Genomic DNA, 20,243 nt, shown 5'->3' with positions numbered 1-20,243 from the left:
AGTATGGGCGATAGAGCAGACCCTTGTGGCACTCCTGTTTCAAGGGGGATGGCATCGGATGAGTTGTTGTTGAAGGAGACTTTGAAAAACCTGTTTTTAAGGAAGGAAGTGAACCAGCCTAGGGTTTTGCCAGCGAGCCCGATGGTTTCTAGGCTAGATATAAGCCTCCTGTGGTCAACTGTGTCAAAGACTGTGTAAAGATCGAGGAGGATCAGTAGGTGGCCTATTTTTTTATCGAAACCTCTTAGTATGGTATCGGAAAGGTTGAGTAGTAGGGTTTCTGTGTTGTGGTTTTTCCTGAATCCGTGTTGGGAGGGATGTAGTATTTTGTAGGGATGTGAATCGTTTTAGGACGATTAAAATTATCGTCCGATAATTTTAATATCGTCTTAAACCGTTATGGAACACAATACAATACAGATTCTAACGATTTATCGTTATAAATCGTTAGAATCGTGAGCCGGCACACTAAAACCCCCTAAAACCCACCCCCGACCCTTTAAATTAAATCCCCCACCCTCCCGAACCCCCCCCCCAATACCTTAAATAACCTGCGGGTCCAGCGGCGGACCGGAACGGCAGCGGTCCGGAACGGGCTCCTGCTCCTGAATCTTGTCGTCTTCAGCCGGCGCCATTTTCCAAAATGGCGCCGAAAAATGGCGGCGGCCATAGACGAAAAAGATTGGACGGCAGGAGGTCCTTCCGGACCCCCGCTGGACTTTTGGCAAGTCTCGTGGGGGTCAGGAGGCCCCCCACAAGCTGGCCAAAAGTTCCTGGAGGTCCAGCGGGGGTCAGGGAGCGATTTCCCGCCGCGAATCGTTTTCGTACGGAAAATGGCGCCGGCAGGAGATCGACTGCAGGAGGTCGTTCAGCGAGGCGCCGGAACCCTCGCTGAACGACCTCCTGCAGTCGATCTCCTGCCGGCGCCATTTTCCGTACGAAAACGATTCGCGGCGGGAAATCGCTCCCTGACCCCCGCTGGACCTCCAGGAACTTTTGGCCAGCTTGTGGGGGGCCTCCTGACCCCCACGAGACTTGCCAAAAGTCCAGCGGGGGTCCGGAAGGACCTCCTGCCGTCCAATCTTTTTTGTCTATGGCCGCCGCCATTTTTCGGTGCCATTTTGGAAAATGGCGCCGGCTGAAGACGACAAGATTCAGGAGCAGGAGCCCGTTCCGGACCGCTGCCGTTCCGGACCGCCGCTGGACCCGCAGGTTATTTAAGTTATTTGGGCGGGGTTCGGGAGGGTGGGGGATTTAATTTAAAGGGTCGGGGGTGGGTTTTAGGGGGTTTTAATGTGCCGGTTTTTCGATTTTTCGATTTTTAACGATTTTTAACGATTTTTCACGATATTTTACCCCCCCCAAACGGCAACAATACGATTCCCTCCCCCTCCCAGCCGAAATCGATCGTTAAGACAATCGAGGACACGATTCACATCCCTAGTATTTTGTGATTGTCAAGGTGTTCATTGAGTTGTTTCAGGACCGCCTTCTCCGTCAATTTAGCAAGGAGGGGTAGGTTTGATATTGGGCGATAATTGTTCAGGTCTTCTGGGTTAAGGTTTTTCTTCTTTAGTAATGGTGTGATTGTAGCGATTTTTAGTTTGGTAGGGACCAATAATATACTCCAGCCTGTGCACTGACCACAATGGCTCTCCTTCTCACTAAGTTTACCTCCCCCAAGGTCTGAGACACACCCAATCCAGTTAGATTAGGTCACTTCTGGAAGTTTGTTTGTCCTTTTTGGTCAATTGTTTTAAAACAGTCTTTATGCCCCAATATTAAGATTTGAACAGATTTTTTGTGCCAGCTAACTCCAAAAGAGAAAGAGATTTTAACAGATTAAAAGCTGGAGTGCTTTTTTGTTTTTTGGGTTGTTATTTTTTCTTAGCTTTATAGCAGAGCAACCAAACAGCAAATTAACTTACTAGAATAATATCTTACTATAAGGAAATAAATCACAGACTATAAAGAAAATGAAAACACAGACAGGAATTATTCACAGAAGCTTTCCACAAAACTTGAAAGTAATAAGCAGAATACTTAGCCACAATGCAAAATTCACAATGCAAATTCCAGTTCCACAAAGAGAAAACTCTCCAGCCTGTGCACTGACCACAATCAGTGAATGTAACTTATCTTAAAAGTCACCGCTAGTTTTGGAGCCGTTCTTAACACACGTGTTAAGAACAAATTAGAAAACTTAAAAAAATATATATATTGTCACTGACATTGACTGATGATTAAAAATAAGGTGGAGTCATACAGCACCTTGCTCTTACAATGAAGCCTATTATGACTGGTCAACTTTAAAAATAAGCATCTTTCACATATTGTGAGCGCCTTTGGCATTCAGGTTGTTACATAAGACCCTTTAGCCTCCATTGCCTCAGGTATATATACTTAAGGGTAGATTTTAATACATTCGTGCATGCACATATGGACACGCCAATTTTATAACATGCATGTGCTGTTATAAAAATCATTGGGCTGTGTGCACATGCACACTGGATTTTGTAATCCACATATACGGGGGTGGGGGGTGGGGATTACTTCCTGAGCTGAAGTTACGCATGTCGGCAGCCGACCAGTGAACAATGGCACTGTCCCAGCCTGCCCCATGCCCTGCCCCTCCCCACCCCCCAGCCCACCCCTTGTAAGAGGCCTGGCTTTTGTGCATGTGACAGGGGTTATATGCATGGCCGGGCCCTTCTACAATGTGAGCGGTGCGCATAAGGCTCAGCCACACACATAACACCCGTTTCCCCCACGAGCACCTTTTTTAAAATTGACTGATAGATTGTAAGCCCTCTTGGGAAAAACCTGAATATAATTTGCTTTCAAGTGCCAAAAAGCAGAATATAAATAAATAAAATCTTTCACTTCTCATTTCACTGAAGTCTTATTTATATCATCTCTTACAACAGGGGTGGGCAATTCTGGTCCGTGAGGACAGAAAACCAATCATGTTTTTAGGGGATCTCTAAGGAATGTGCATAAGAGGTTTGCATGCAATCTACCTCAGAAACCCCGACTGGTTTGTGGCCCTCAAAGACCAGAATTGCCCACCCCTGTTTTATACCCCCTTTCCAAGATGACCCACTTCATATTTACTTTTCCCCATGCATTCAGGTTGTTTTAATGTTATTTTTCTTTACAAAAAGTGGCCTACCTTCTCCTTTCCTGCTTTTCCTATTCTTGCTGAAGCTACTATAGACTGATATGGCATCTCCCAGTCATGAGACTCATTGAATCATGTTTCTCTTTGCAAACCCTTACTAATACAAAAACACATTTTCATGCCAATGTCTGTCTGTGTTTCTGCATTTCAGTTCCTTCACTATGTTAGAAATGTGCATTTTAAGAACACTGCTGGAGAAGAGATCTTTTTTGACAAGAATGGGGATGTACCACTCTCTCTTGACATTTTGAACTGGCAGTTGTACCCAAATGGCAGCAGCAGATATGTGCAGGTGGGAACTTACGATGCTCGTTCCCCCAAAGGCAAGGAGCTCATTGTTGATGAAGGGAGAATCCAGTGGAATGGAGGACACAGTCAGGTGAGACAGCGAGCATCACACAGCACAGGCTTTATAGCCTTTCAGACATGGGCAGATGGAGGCTACTGAAGAATTAGGTCTTAGAGCCAGCCCTGGTGCAGCTTGTATGTGGCAGGGAAATGGTCATGTTGGCTTCTTTTTGTAAGATAAATAACATTGTTGCTGCTCCTTAAATTTCAGAAATAAGCAGCGCTCTTCTTTGAATGAAAAACCTAAACATTATTGAACACTGAAATATTATATCAAGAGACTCAATGACACTGAATGGTCATACTGTGTTATTTTTTTTTCTTTTACTGTTAGAAAGTTCTTTATGTAAATGAACTTGAATAATTAAAGATATTTTTAAAAGGGTTATTTTCTTATGATGGTATCTTGATTATAAGCTTGATTCTGTTTACTGAAAAAGTCTGTGTACTCTGCTTTAATTAATATAATATATATTTTTCTTATGGGTGAATCCTAAAAACTGTGTCTAATGTTTAGGGTATGCATGTTTTATTTTGGAATTAATTAAAAAATTAAAAAAAGTAATTTTTAATAAAATAGTTTTTAAATGTAGAAATATATGGGTATGTTACATATTGATAGTGAAACTAGAGTACCTTAGTCATATACCCATGCCAGAAATTATATTTAAAGGTGATGATTCATAGGAACTGAGACAAATCTCAGGGAGCCTGAGGGCACATTGATAAACTAAAAAATAGCAAATCACCTGGACTAGTTGGTATATATCCCATAGTGCTGAAAGAACTGAAAAATGAAAATGCAGATCTTCTATTAGTAATCTGTCAACTATCAGAATCAGCTACGGTACCTAAAGATTGGAGGGTGGCCAAGATGATGCTGGTTTTTAGAAAGGGTTCAAGGGGTGATCCAGGAAACTAAAGATGGGTAAGCCTGACATCAGTGCTGGAAAACATGTTTGAAACTATCCTAAAGCACAAAATTATTGAACATAAAGCTAGACCTTGTTTAATGGGACAATATGGATTAGCTAAGGAAAGTCTTTGACTCATCAGTTTGCTACATTCTTTGAAGGAAATAATAAACGTGGATAAAGGTGATCCAGCTGATATAGAATATCTGTATTTTCAGAAAGCGTTTGACAAAGTACCACATTAGAGACTCTTGAGCAAATTAAAATGTCATAGGATAGGATGCAATGTTCTACTGTGGATTGATATCTATATAAAGATAGAAACAGAAAAGAGGGCTAAATAGTCATTTTGCTCATTGGAGAAAGATGAATAGTGCAGTGCCCCAGGGATCTGAACTAGAACCACTGATTTTTTAGCATGTTTAGAAATGACAGAGATGGGAATGATAATTGGGGGTGATAAAATTTGCTGATGATACAAAATTATTTAAGTTGTTAAATCACAAGAGAATTGTGTGAAATTGCAAGAGGACCTCACAAGACTGGGAGACTGGGTATTCAAATGGCAGATGACTTTTAATGTGGATAAGTGCAAAGTAAGGCAGTAGGGGAAGAGCAACCCAAATTATAGCTACACAATGCAAAGTTCCAAAATTTGGAATCACCGCCCAGGAAAGGGATCTAGGCATGATTGTGGATAGTATGTTGAAATCCTCTGCTCAGTGTGTGGCAATGGCCAAGAAAGCAAATAGAAGAAGTATTAGGAAAGGAATGGATAATGAAACAGAGAATAGCATAATGTCTTTGTATCACTCTATGCTGTGACTGCACCTTGAGTATTGTGTGCAATTCACCATATCTTGTAAGAGATACAGCAGAATTAGAAGGGCAACCAACATATTAAAGGGGATGGAATGATTCCCCTATGAGGAAATGCTAAAGATGTTAGGACTTTTCAGCTTGAAGAAGAGATGGCTGAGGGGAAATATGATAGAGATCTTTAAAATAATGAGTGAGAGGAATGGGCAAATGTGAATAGTTTACTCTTCCAAGTAGTACAAAGGCTAGGGGCTATTCAATGAAGTTACTTGGCAATACATTTAATACAAATAGGAGAACTTATGCATTTTTTACTCAATACATAATTAAACTCTGGAAAATATTGCATTAGGATGTAGTAAAAGCTGTTAGTGTAGCTGTGTTTAAAAAAGGTTTGGACACAATCCTGGAAAAAAAAGTCCATATACTTATATTTAATTGTGCTTTTGGGAATCCACAGCTTATCCCTGGGATAAGCAGCATGGAATCTATTGATCTTATTGAATACTACCATGCACCTGTTTCATGGATTGGCCACTGTTGAAAACAGGATACTGAGCTTGATGGACCCTTGGTCTGACCCAGTATGGCAAATCATATGTTTTATAAAGCTCAGAGGATTCCTCATATTGAAAAAGAAGGGAACATCTGAAATCAGCTGGTCTGTGTTGTTGCAGCAGTAGGGAAGCTGGATAGACTAGATGGACCTAATAATTTTTATGAGCTGTCAAATTCTATGACAGTAGTATGAGCAGATTTAGGATTTTGCAGTATGGCAAATACTCTACTCTTTACAGATGCACAATTGACTGAAATGAATAGGTGAGCCAAAGTGGAAAAGTTAATTTCAGATTGTTTTCTTTCATATAAAACAAATGAACAGAGCTAAAAAGAATAATGACATTTTTGTTTCCATTCAATTTTTGATTCATTAAAGTCAATAGGGCAAACAAAACTGCAGGGATTTTATTTTCCTGCTTGCCAGACCAGAGCTAAATTAGAAGTAGCAAGTAAGGAACAGAACCAATCAAAATGAAGCACTTTTTCAACCAGTCTATCCCATGGTCACTTCCTGTAACAGAAAGGAAAATTGTCACCATTTTATTTGAAGTCATTTCTCTATTTGATTTCAGAGAAAGAAGAGAAATTTAGTTCTGAAACACTTCAATGTTTAGAGAGGAAACATTTCTAAAAAGACTGAGATAATGGATGTTGATTTGTTGACAACTTCTGTATCTTATCAGTGTTTGTTAGGAGATACTATACAAATATATCTGTTACAGAATATCAGTAGATGTAGCAATGCTATAATGCAGAGTGCAGATACACAGTTTGTCATTTTCTGCACTTTTCAGCACATAGAAAAGATCCATGTTCACTGTGAGAGGAAGAGCTATACAGTCAGCAGTGTTTCCTCTTTCAGCGTATGTTTGTGTTATTTAGTTTAATACAGCAGCAAGCACATAGCAGACACAGAACAGCAGTATGTGCTTTTTGCATAATAAAAGTGGTTGTTTGCTTTTGTGTGTGGGTATCCACAATATTAGGTAGATTGTAACACTAAACACCTCTCATCAGCATGGCAGTGCTTGTTTTGTTTCATAACAAAAGTGACTGCTACTGTGTGTATATCCACATTACTGGGTGAACTGTAACAAAACCATTAGCCAATGCCACAAGTGATCTGTTTTTAATTCCATCAAGCTAGAAAAAATTCAGAAATGGCAACAATGGCAGAGGAAGAAAATATAATTAGGGATGTGCAGAAGGAAAAACTTAATTTTGTTTCATTTTTCATTTTTCCGAGACCCAAATTCATTTCATTAGTTTCATAAAGGAAAAATCAATTTGTTTATTAGTTTCATTTGTTTTTCATTTGCCATTAAAGTCAATGGGAGAAGTATTTGCAGCCTATTTTTGGCTGCAGAATTGGGGATTTCTTATCAATTCTGATCAAACTTCTGGGGAGCAATCATCAGAACGAGAAAAGAGCTCCAAGGTACTTAGACTGTGGCAAAGTGGCACCAAAGTGGCATGAATAGCCTAAGGCACTGTAAAGGTGCAAAAGGGTACCAGGAGTGGCAAGAGTGCTTTAACAGAGGGGCAAAGCAGCAGCGAGAGTGTCAAAAACACACCACAGCTTCAAAAGAGTGCACCTATAACAGTTGCATGAACCCTCGAAGGCAGCACGACAGGCAAAGTGGCAAGACAAGTGGCATCGACATCCTACAGCACAATGAAGGGGGAACATAGCAAGCAGAAAGTCTAGCACCAACACACTGAGGAACCATGATAGTGGCAAGAACACCACAAGGAGTTGAGTGAGTCATATGTTGTATGGCAGCAAGGCAGAGTGGCAGAAAGCTGATAGGGGCAAGACAGGCTGGCAGAGCAGAGATAGTCAGGTCACTGTGGTTTTGATGGGGCAAGACAGGCTGGCAGAGCTGAGTGTTGCGTTCGTGCCTCTTCTCGCCCCTCGCTCTATCCTCTCTACCTGGGATGTGACTCCCTTTGGCTCTGACAGACAGTGCAGCCACGGCTTCTCTCCACATCCTTGGTCCCAGTTCCCCCGGGCTGGCCTGATGCTACAGATCCTCCATGTTCCTGATAACGTAAGAGAGCGCGCGTGCACACTCCAGACTTTGTACCAGCAAGGGCGCTAACCTCGGGCGCTAACCCCATAGTGACATCATCCATTTGCACTTTAAAAGGTCTTTGTTTGCTAACCTCTAATGAGTTAGCAAGGAACTCCAAGGGGACTTGCTTCGGCAGTCCACAATACTTGCAACAATGATCCGAGTCAGCCGGGGAACCCATCCCCACTGCTCGGCCTTTTCAAACTTACCAGGAGTACCTGTTCCATGGGGGCTCCACTCTCTCTTCTTGATTTCAGATTGCCAGAACACTCGGAAGACTCCTCATTTCCTGGAAGCGATCGTGGACGTGAACATAGGAATTGGTACTCGCTCCACGAGGGCCTACATTCCTATTGCTCTGAAGACTCCCTTCCGTCCAAGACATTATCGCAGGTACAGAGATCAAGAGTTACATTAGCAAGATTACAAGAATCTTATACAGAATCTCTTCTACTCTAGAAGCCATTTCATATACAGCAATTGTGAGTTCTTATTACAGACTGTTTGTGGGAACCAGTGCTCGCCTACGGCTCCTGTTCCTGAATGTACTGAAGACTCTCTGTGGCATAGAGATCATTGTAGACATCTACTATTGTGAGTGTACCATCTCGTATCCAGTTTATCCAGTATACTCACTACTTCTAGTCTTTCTATACAGCTCAGTAACCCAGAGATTATATTCCAGTATCAGAAGGACTTCAGCCTTGCCGGACACAGCGACTCCCTACTGCCACCTCTAGTGGTCCAGCTTCCAGTCTAATAAAGAACTATTGTGTTCATCTCATATTCTAGCCTAGCCAGTGGTTCCTCTCAGGACCTCCTCCTTTGGGCGCTGTCATCTGCCATGTCCTCCAAGTGGTCATTCCTTTCACTATTGTCACCTTGTGGGAACCAACCATTACAGACAGCTACTCCTCTTTCTCTGAGACTTGCCAGCAGCTTATATCTATATCTATCTATCTATCTATCTATCTATCTATATATCTATCTATCTATATATATATATATATATATATATATATATATATATATATATATATATATATATATATATATAGATTGCCACTCCGTAGCGGGGGGCATGATAGATTGCTATCTCAATAGTGAAGTACTATATACCTATTGCCAACTCCTCTTCCTTGGAGAGTTGATCCATAACAGATTGCTACTCCTTAGCAGACTGATACAGCTTGCTACTTCCTTTCCTTATAGGAGCATCTAACAGCAGTTCGCTAATAGAATTACAGATAGCTATCTCCTCCCCTCTGGAGGAGCAGGTCATGTCATATTGCTACTCCTTCCCCTTTCAGGAGCACAGCAGAACAGCTTGCCAACTCCGCCCTCCTGGCGGAGTGAGCGACAGCAGATTGCCACCTCCTCCCCTCTGGAGGAGGCGAGTGTAACAGATTGCTAGCTCCTCCCCTTTGGAGAAGGAGAGTGTAACAGATAGCTAACTACCTAGCAAGTTTACATCACTGAGGTAGTCAGGTCACTGTGGTGTTGATAGGGGAAAGACAAGGAGGCAAGACAAGACAAGACAAGGCAAGGCTCAGCCCGCGGATGGTGTTAGGTGGTGGTAGTGGCCCCCGGCACGCCGGGACCAGGTCTTCTCAGAATCGGGTTGTTTGTGAATGCAGCTGAACGTGGGTGGTAAACTAACTCCATCTAAGGCTAAATACTGGCACGAGACTGTTAGTCAATAAAAAAAAAAGTGCAGTAAAGAAAAGCCTGGCTGCCTGTCAGGCACAGCAGCAAAAACGAACAAATATCTTTTTCAATGGAAAATTCTATCAAAGTAGCAAGCAATAGCAATTGAATACAGATTTGAGACACTCGGAGAGAGCTCAAAAGCAATGAGCTTCTCAGAGAACAGTCAAGAAGAAAGTGTGTGGCACCCATGTGCTTAAGGTAGATATAGTACAGCAAGAACAGCATCACAGAGCACTGAGAGCAGCAATTGGCTGAAATAGAAAAATGCTTCACTGTGATACATTGGAATTCTGGTCTCCTTGCCATCCTGTCTGACCCACTCTATGACAGGGCTGTGAGGTCACTTATGACTCATAGGAAATGGCTGGATTTTGCTATGGATACTCCCACATGGCCTTCTCCTATTTCAAGCAGCTGCTAAGTAAGCAGCACTGCTAACCACTGCAAACTAATACGATATGTTTCATTTGTGGGGGATCACCATGCATTTTGCGAACCCACATGCTTGAGAGTGTGCCCTTAGACCACAGCATGACCTCAGAGGAAGACACTGGAGATTGCTGTGGCAGATGTGATGTATCCGAGTATGGGTGAACAGGCTGAAGACTTGGAGCACTCGAGCCTCTGCTGAACCTGAATGCACCAAAAGGAGACCCAGCAACAAAATGCTGGTTTCTTTGGTAACCCTCCTGCCACTCTATAGCCCTTTTGGACCTGCTGTATGAGAACGGCAGGTGCATCAGAATGGACAGAGGTCAAGGACAGATGATGATGCTGAAACAAGGAAAAGACATGGCAAGGCATTTGGAGACTTGGACAAGATGAAGGCAAGGGCTGAAGAGTCAGACAAGGTACTGCCCCTAAGCACACCCTACATACCCCACCCCCCCAATGGGCTGGTCATGGACCACGCTGTCCCACTGCACACCCTACACAGCCTAAAGAGGCTGGTTGTGGACCATGTGGAGAGTGGAACAGGCTCTGGACTGAAACTCAGGATGGGAGAGAGATCTGGGCAGCACGTGGAAGGAGGATCCAGTTGGAACAGAGCTCCAAAGACTGGAACAGGATTCAGGTTCAAATTCGGACTAAGGATCAAACTCAAGGGTAGTCTTCTGGAGACTGGATCTGGTGTCGAGGACCAAGGCTGGAAAACCTGGACCCAGGAACTGGAGAATCAAGAACATCTGGAGACAGGAACAAACCAGACTGGGTCGTGTGGATACCAGTTCCTAGGTCCAGATGTTCCAGTCTCTTTGGTTCCTAAGAGACTGGAACATCTGGACCCAGGAACAGACAGGACACAGGAACCATTGAGAGACCAGAATGAAGACAAAGGAGCTCCCACAAAAAACAGAAGAACTTGAAGAAGCGATGATAGTCCTCAGAAGCCTCTGGAAGGGCAAGCTGGAAAGAGGAATTCAGGAGCAGGCAGCTCCTTCCGAAGGCTCCGAGGAACTGGCAAAGAGACCTTTTAAGAGCTGAAGATACTACGAGAGATGACATTATCAGATGGATCCGCGAGGCTTTTTCCAACCGCTGGTCCTTTAAATCCAGAAGAGAGGTACAGCCACTTGCCTAAGCAGGAGCCAGGCCAGGCCAGAGTCAGCAGCATCAGCAGCGTCCCTGATGCTGAGGTGGAGGGAATCGTGGTGGCACTGCAAGCCGCGAAGAGCAGAGAGCCCGGAGGCAACACTGGTGGCATAGGGCTGCAAAGAGGAAGTATGCCAGCGGCAGCTTCCCCACCACAAGGAGAACAGCGGCGATGATGGCATCCTGGCTGCAAAGGGGAAATTGGCGGTGGCATTCCAGCCGTGAGGATCAGCGCAAAGGGTGGCTCCCGCTGTGAGGCAAAAACTGGGAAGGCTCTAGCTGCAGCACTGCAGTCACAGGGAGGTCAGGCAAAGGAACTGGCGAGAAGGTGAGAGGCTGCTCATGGTCGAGCCCATGGGCAGCATCGCAACAGTATCTCTGAAGGATACTAATGAAACAGGGCATCCCAACAGAGAGATTCCAATAAAAGCAAAAGTAGTCCATTTACCTAAAGTAATGAATCATCAGAGTTAAATGATTCCAAATTATCCCTGACAACTGAAAAGCAGGCTGTTAATACAAGCAAAAAACACAGTTTGAAATGTCTGTATGCCAACACCAGAAGTCTAAGAAGTAATATTTGAGAGTTAGAGTGTATAGCAGTGAATGATGAGAGAGACCTGGTGGAAGGAAGATAAACAATAGGGATGTGAATCGTTTTAGGACGATTAAAATTATCGTCCGATAATTTTAATATCGTCTTAAACCGTTATGGAACACAATACAATAGAGATTCAAACGATTTATCGTTATAAATCGTTAGAATCGTGAGCCGGCACACTAAAACCCCCCTAAAACCCACCCCCGACCCTTTAAATTAAATCCCCCACCCTCCCGAACCCCCCCCCAAATGAGTTAAATAACCTGCGGGTCCAGCGGCGGTCCGGAACGGGCTCCTGCTCCTGAATCTTGTTGTCTTCAGCCGGCGCCATTTTCCAAAATGGCGCCGAAAAATGGCGGCGACCATAGACGAACACGATTGGACGGCAGGAGGTCCTTCTGGACCCCCGCTGGACTTTTGGCAAGTCTCGTGGGGGTCAGGAGGCCCCCCACAAGCTGGCCAAAAGTTCCTGGAGGTCCAGCGGGGGTCAGGGAGCGATTTCCCGCCGCGAATCGTTTTCGTACGGAAAATGGCGCCGGCAGGAGATCGACTGCAGGAGGTTGTTCAGCGAGGCGCCGGAACCCTCGCTGAACGACCTCCTGCAGTCGATCTCCTGCCGGCGCCATTTTCCGTACGAAAACGATTCGCGGCGGGAAATCGCTCCCTGACCCCCGCTGGACCTCCAGGAACTTTTGGCCAACTTGTGGGGGGCCTCCTGACCCCCACGAGACTTGCCAAAAGTCCAGCGGGGGTCCGGAAGGACCTCCTGCCGTCCAATCGTGTTCGTCTATGGCCGCCACCATTTTTCGGCGCCATTTTGGAAAATGGCGCCGGCTGAAGACAACAAGATTCAGGAGCAGGAGCCCGTTCCGGACCGCTGCTGTTCCGGACCGCCGCTGGACCCGCAGGTTATTTAACTCATTTGGGGGGGGGGTTCGGGAGGGTGGGGGATTTAATTTAAAGGGTCGGGGGTGGGTTTTAGGGGGTTTTAATGTGCCGGTTTTGCGATTTTTAGATTTTTAGATTTTTCACGATTTTTCACGATTTTTCACGATATTTTACCCCCCCAAACGGCAACAATACGATTCCCTCCCCCTCCCAGCCGAAATCGATTGTTAAGACGATCGAGGACACGATTCACATCCCTAATAAACAATAGGAAAATCCTATGCCAGAGTACAAATTACATATCAGTGAAAGGGAGGATCAACTTGTTGTTTGGATGGGGGTGGGGGTAGGGGTGGTGCTTTATATCCAGGATGGCATAGAATCCAACAGGATAAAGATCCTGCAAGAGACTAAGTGCACAGTAGAATCTATATGGGAAGAAATTCCATGTGTGTTGGGTAAGAGTATAGTTATAGAAGTATATTATTGTCCACCTGGTCAAAATGATAAGACAAATTTTGAAATACTAAGAGAAATTAGGGAAGCAAACCAGTTTTACAGTGTGACGACAAAGGGAGACTTGAATAACCCCATTATTGACTGGGTAAATGTAATATCAGGACATTCTAGAGAGGTAAAGTTCCTGGATAGAAAAAATGCTTCATGGAACAATTGGTTCAGGAACGAACAAGAGAGGGAGCTATTTTAGATCAATTACTTTGTGGAATGCAGGATTTCGTGTGAGAGGCAATGGTGGTGGGGCCACGTTGCAGTAAGATCATAACCTGATCAAATTTAATTAATAACTGGAAGAGGGACAATGAGTAAATCCACGGCTCAAACACAAAACTATTGAAGTTTGATAAAATGAGGAAGATAGAAAAAACTGAAAGGTGCAGCTACAAAGGTTAAGAGTGTACAACAGGCATGAACATTGTTTAAAAATATCATCTTAGAATCACAGTTCAGATGTATTCCACACATTAAGAAAGGTGGAAAGAAGGCTAAACAATTGCCAGCATGGTTAAAAGGTGAGATGAAAGAGTCTATGTTATCCTAAAGAACTTCTTCCAGAAATTGGAAAAAGGATCCATCTGATGAAAAAAGGAAAAATAAAATGCATTGGCAAGTTAAATGAAAGAAGTTGACCATAGAGGCAAAAATTCATAATAGAAACGTTATATATCTGAAGCAGGAACACTGTAAGGGAGTTGCTTGCCCTGTTAGATGATCCAGATGTTAAAGGGGCACTTAGGGAAGATAAGGCCATTGTGGAAAGACTAAATGAATTCTTTGTCTCAGTGTTTACTAATGAGGATGTTGGAGAGATACCTATTCTGGAGACGGTTTTCAAGGCTGATGATTCAGATGAACTGAACAAAATCATGTTAAACCTGGAATGTAGTAGGCCAGATTAACAAACTGAAAAGTAGCAAATCACTTAGACAGGATGATATACACCAAGGGTTCTTAAAGAACTTAAAATTTCAGACCTATTACTAATAATTTGTAACCCCTGAATTTGATGGATCTTTTTCTTTACACCTAGGGGCACATAGAAAGCAAAGTAGAGATGGTCCCTTTCTATATGACTCCTTTCAGTCTCTATATAACAACTCCTCCCTACTGGATAGCTTTAATCTGAGTCCAAGAGTTCCAGTATATAGGTACAAACAGTAGCTCTTATACCGTGCTTATTTGCAATTAAGCTCTGTTTCCATCCTTTACTTCCCAGCATCAATACTTGTACAGTTTCAACATCCATTAAAAACAAAGGAGGAGGAGAACTGGGAGGATATTACCTTACCAGGGGTCTAGCGGTAGCTGGCCCCGACGGCTTATTTGAACAGTGAACTGTTTCCTGTAGGGATGTGAATCGTGTCCTCGATCGTCTTAACGATCGATTTCGGCTGGGAGGGGGAGGGAATTGTATTGTTGCCGTTTGGGGGGGTAAAATATCGTGAAAAATCGTGAAAATCGTTAAAAAATCGAAAAATCGAAAAATCGAAAAACCGGCACATTAAAACCCCCTAAAACCCACCCCCGACCCTTTAAATTAAATCCCCCACCCCCAAATAACTTAAATAACCTGCGGGTCCAGCGGCGGTCCGGAACGGCAGCGGTCCGGAACGGGCTCCTGCTCCTGCATCTTGTCGTCTTCGGCCAGCGCCATTTTCCAAAATGGCGCCGAAAAATGGCGGCGGCCATAGACGAAAAAGATTGGACGGCAGGAGGTCCTTCCGGACCCCCGCTGGACTTTTGGCAAGTCTCGTGGGGGTCAGGAGGCCCCCCACAAGCTGGCCAAAAGTTCCTGGAGGTCCAGCGGGGGTCAGGGAGCGATTTCCCGCCGCGAATCGTTTTCGTACGGAAAATGGCGCCGGCAGGAGATCGACTGCAGGAGGTCGTTCAGCGAGGGTTCCGGCGCCTCGCTGAACGACCTCCTGCAGTCGATCTCCTGCCGGCGCCATTTTCCGTACGAAAACGATTCGCGGCGGGAAATCGCTCCCTGACCCCCGCTGGACCTCCAGGAACTTTTGGCCAGCTTGTGGGGGGCCTCCTGACCCCCACGAGACTTGCCAAAAGTCCAGCGGGGGTCCGGAAGGACCTCCTGCCGTCCAATCTTTTTCGTCTATGGCCGCCGCCATTTTTCGGCGCCATTTTGGAAAATGGCGCCGGCCGAAGACGACAAGATGCAGGAGCAGGAGCCCGTTCCGGACCGCTGCCGTTCCGGACCGCCGCTGGACCCGCAGGTTATTTAAGTTATTTGGGGGGGGTTCGGGAGGGTGGGGGATTTAATTTAAAGGGTCGGGGGTGGGTTTTAGGGGGTTTTAGTGTGCCGGCTCACGATTCTAACGATTTATAACGATAAATCGTTAGAATCTGTATTGTATTGTGTTCCATAACGGTTTAAGACGATATTAAAATTATCGGACGATAATTTTAATCGTCCTAAAACGATTCACATCCCTAGTTTCCTGTATTCCCTCAGAGACGCTGATGTCACTTACCCAAACCAGGAAGGTATTTAAACTGCCTTCCAAGGCTTTATTCCCTGAGGAGAACTGGGAGGATATTACCTTACTGGGGGTCTAGCAGTAGCTGGCCCCGATGGATTATTTGAACTGTGAACTGTTCCTGTATTCCCTTGGAGATGCTGATGTCACTTACCCGAATCAGGAAGGTATTTAAATTGCCTCCCTGTGGTGTGCAGTTGACGCCGGTGCGCAGACGAAGCCGCGTGCGACAAAGGCGCATACGCAGCTTTGTCTATTTCGGCTTCGTCTGGTTTTGGATTCGTCTGAAGGACTATTTTCCTTTTAGTCATCTTAATAAACAATAAGATTAAAGATCTTGCTCTTCTGCCTCCACTGGTACCCCAACCATGAGTAATTGAGATAGGAGGAAATCATTAAGAATTATTAATATACCTTCAAATTAATGCCGCATACAAAGCACAAAGGTAAAATTCAAGTAGAGACACCAACTACTCCGATAACAGCTACCCTGCAATCTACCTTAACTGGTTTTTTTTCTCCGGTGAAGACTTCAACTCCAAGTAGGCAGTCCTTTACATTGACAGACGTAGAGCACACGTCTTCTATTTTGGATGCTCATACTTCCTTAAGCCCCGGAGCTCCAGAGACTCCCTCCCACCCAAGTGGTCACCGGAATCTGGTCTCTGAGATAGCTGGTCCTCCAAAGTTGATGGCTGAGACTACCTCCATCGGAGTGAGAAATGATGTGGAAGGGACCCTCAATATGCTTTGTGGAGAGTCTGGAAGGAAACCCCACCTGCAACAGCAGATTTCTGGGGCTGCTGGTGGGGGAAATCCAGATATTGATACAAGGGCATCGACATCTGAGGATAGAGGGGACTTGAACATGCGGAACCATGTTCAAGTGATTGAGATGGAAATATAACCTTTGGGTTTGCATTTAGTAGCTAAACAGTAAATTACTTTGGAATTGGTATGGAAAGCTTTGACATCCTTAGAATCTTCTATCACCATGTTGACAAATATAATGTCAGACACTAAAAATCATATATGTCAATTAGAACCAGTAACTAAGGATAATTACTTAGAAAAACAGGTGTCCCAGTTACAAGAAACACAGAATAAAGTGATACAGGGAGAAACAATGCTAGAAAGATAGAAACCCTTGAGAATGAGATTAGATAAAAGAATCTAAGATTTTCTTGGATGTACTGGGACATGGATTGAGTCTCCGAGGGTGAAAGGGCACAGGTACGGCCCCGACGAGGTTCTGTGCCAGGAAGGAGATTAATGGCACAGTCGAATGGTCGATGAAGCGGGAGTGTCTCGGCCTTCCGCTTGGAAAAGACGTCCGAGTATACAGTATAGGAGGCCGGCAGGCCTTGGAGACTGTCGAGGGCAGTGGAGCATTGAACTGGAACCACCAGTTGAAGGCAGTTGTCATGACAATTCGGCCCTCATTGACTTAACTGTAATGTTCCCCAGTCAAATTGGAGACAGTGTTCTTGAAGCCAAGGAAGTCCCAGGATGACAGGGTGTATGGAATGCTCCAGGATGTGGAAGGGCATCCGCTCACGGTGAAGGAGCCCAACCCTCAGCTGTACGGGTTCCGTGATATGTGTCCCTCGTCCCAGGAGGGGCTTGCCTTGAATTGATGAGATGAAAAATGGAGCTGGAACACGGACTTGTGAAATCTTCAAGTGCTCCACCAGACTCTTCATGATAAAGTTGCCACCAGCCCCAGAGTCTACCAGGGCTAACATGTGGAACTCACCATCCGCGGCCGTTAGTGCAACTGGTAGGGTTAATGGAGGTGCAGGTGAGGCCCAGGAAGAGACCTCCTTCAGGTCCTAGGCCCGGGAGTTTCCTGGCCGCGCTGGGCATGCTGCTACTTGATGGCCCGCCTCGCCACAGTAGAAGCAAAGTCCTTCTCTAATTCACTATCGGCGCTCTTGTGTGGAAAGTTTCCCACGGCCCAATTGCATGGGCTCTTCAACCGGTGTTCGGGGGACTCCCGAATAACCTTTGGAAGAAGGCTAATGTTGAGGGCGTCTCGAAGGAGTCGAGGCTTTCGTGGTCATCTGGGCCTCTTGGCAGCGTTCCTGATGGCGCCGATCAATGCGCTCTGCCAGGTCGATGAGGGCATTCAGGGACCTAGGTAGTTCCCGGCCCGTGAGCTCGTGAGCTCGTCCTTGATTCTGGGGCTGAGTCCCTAAAGGAAGATGGTTTGTAGGCTGTTGGGGCTGACTGTAGGCGGGTGTATGTTGCACTGTTTAATGAAACCCCTGCAGGCCTGGGGCTCCCCAGAAAAATGTGGCAGTGTAAGCAGGCGGATTACTGAGCGGCCCCCGGAAGCCACAGATGGGGACGGCAATGTGGGATTCATGGGTCCTAATGCCTCGAAGCGTTAATTCAGGCCCTCCACTGCGGAGACAAGGGCATCCAGGGTCTTTTACTGGTCCATCATATGCTGGGCCATTCCAGGAATGGCCTGGCGGGCAGGCGCCTCTGACAGGTTCATGGACTTGGCAATCTGTTATGATCAGGCTTGTGAACCCTTGGACCGACAGGAGGATGGTATACCTTAGGAGATGGGTCCTTAGGTTCCCCCATAGGGTGGTGAGGTGAAACAGAAGATGTGACCAGCTGACCCTCAGCACTGAAGACTGAGGCGACCATGGAGAAAGCGAAGAGTCATGACGTCAGAGAAGCCAACTGGGTCTTCATCACTGGAAGCCCGCGGTCCCCCCGGCAGGAGCCCGTAGGGACCCGGGACGCTGGGACTTAGGCGGACCTTTGAGAGGTCGAGGAGTCGTGAGGTCGATGCAAGGGCCAACTGGAGTTTCGCCACTGGAAGCCCACGGTCGCCCCGGGAGGAGCCTTTAGGGACCCAGACCGCTGGGACTTAGGTGAGCCCTTGGAGACGATGGTCTGGAAGAAGTCCAAGGTCGAATGCCAGAGGGTCGTCACTTACCAGTCCGAGGTCACACACCAAGGGATTGCCGCTTGCCAGTCCAAAGTCACACACCAAGAATCACTGCTTGCCAATCCAGAGTCAGACACCGAGGAACCACTGAGAAGAAACAGGAACCAGGAAGCAAGGATCCGAAGCACCAGGAGACTCACCGAAGCAAGCAGACTCGAACAACGAAGTTGCCAAGTCAAGGAGTGAGTAGAGGAAGTCTCCTTATATACTTTCCCTTGTCTGGTTCATTGGAAACAGGTGTAGGCAATTAAAGGGACGAGGTCCCATTAAATTCAGTATGGAGGTACGGCCTCATGCCTAAAATGGCAGCAGCCATCTTGGATTCCTGGCCACGGAGGAAAGCTGTCCGATGCCATGAGGGAGGAGCAGGGACAGCTCCCAACCCAGCGGCCACCGCGGAGGCCCGCGGGAACAATAGGCACTAGACTCCCATGGCTTCCCCGACAGCCCATCGTCATAGGTCAGGTAGGGGGTCGCGGCTGCAGATGGCTTCGGAACACAACAGGAGCAGCAATGGGATTTAAACCCTGATCTTCCTGGTTCAGAGCTTGCTGCTCTAACCACTAGGCTACTCCTTCGATTAACCAGCAGCAATAAATTGTCTCTACTTCTAGGGAAGCTCTATAATTACACCTAGTACCATTTCTTAATTCCTCAGATTATACAGATTAAAGTGAGTTTAATCTTCCTTCATTTCTGAATGTATTTCTCTTCTCGCTTCTCATGGGAGATATATAGAATATACACACAGTCCCAATATTTAATGTTCTTCCAGAAATCCTCTTTGACAACCTTTAGCTCCTTATGCAGCACCTGAAGGGTCCGTCAGTCTCCACTGTATTTTCAGGAATTCTCTTTTGATTCTATTAACTCCTTAGTCAGCGCCTGGTAGGTGCTTCTCATCCCTTTATATTTTGTCTTGCATTTTCCACTCCTTAGGCAGGTGGGCATTTCTCATACCCTTAAATAACTTTCCTGCCTTTGTTTTGTATATTCCTTGTTTCTCCTGGTAGTGCACTTTACTGTGATCCCTTTAATTAGATGGAATTTGTAACACCTCTGTATCTTTCTGGTTGAAAGACCTCATCCTTCTAAAGTTTTGGTATAGTGGTTATCAGCTCCACATGGAAATATTTAGTTGAACCCAAAAGGAGAAAAATTAAGCAAGAAGCAGGAAGGGTGGACTAAAATGTCTGTGCCTGTAACATAAGAGATAGCTTGAAACAGTTAATGCAAAAATATTCTTCCTCTGCAACTTTTTTATTTATTTTATTTTATTTTTATTTTATTTTTTACTCTGTCACTGTGTAAGCTCATTAGGAGACATATCACAAATAGGTCTTCCTTACCCCACATTCAGCCTTGAACACAGGGATGCCCCAATTCTTTGCAAAAAGGGGGAAAGAATATCACAGGGAATCCTCAAACTTTGGCAAAGGACTTGCTTAAAGTACTGGTGATGCACACTGCACAGTGGGTGGTAACCATAGTACAGTCTGGGGTAACCCTGGTAGATGGAAGTGAATATTAGGGATGTGCATTCATTTAGAACGAATTAGGCAATTTCTTGA

General features: G+C 45.3%; 1 protein-coding gene across 1 annotated transcript in view; it reads left to right on the top strand.

Moving 5' to 3' along the window:
- The window catches only part of LOC115081507 (extracellular calcium-sensing receptor-like), a 67,859-nt gene that overhangs the window by 26,415 nt on the left and 21,201 nt on the right, over positions 1–20,243 (top strand). The window contains exons 3-4 of the mRNA XM_029585961.1: positions 3,333–3,560; positions 19,612–19,615. Coding sequence (XP_029441821.1) covers positions 3,333–3,560; positions 19,612–19,615 — 232 coding nt within the window. The remainder of the gene's footprint in view (positions 1–3,332; positions 3,561–19,611; positions 19,616–20,243) is intronic.

This window comes from Rhinatrema bivittatum, unplaced genomic scaffold, assembly GCF_901001135.1.
Source record: "Rhinatrema bivittatum unplaced genomic scaffold, aRhiBiv1.1, whole genome shotgun sequence".
Lineage (NCBI taxonomy): Eukaryota > Metazoa > Chordata > Amphibia > Gymnophiona > Rhinatrematidae > Rhinatrema > Rhinatrema bivittatum.
This window is presented reverse-complemented; position numbering and strand designations above follow the sequence as displayed.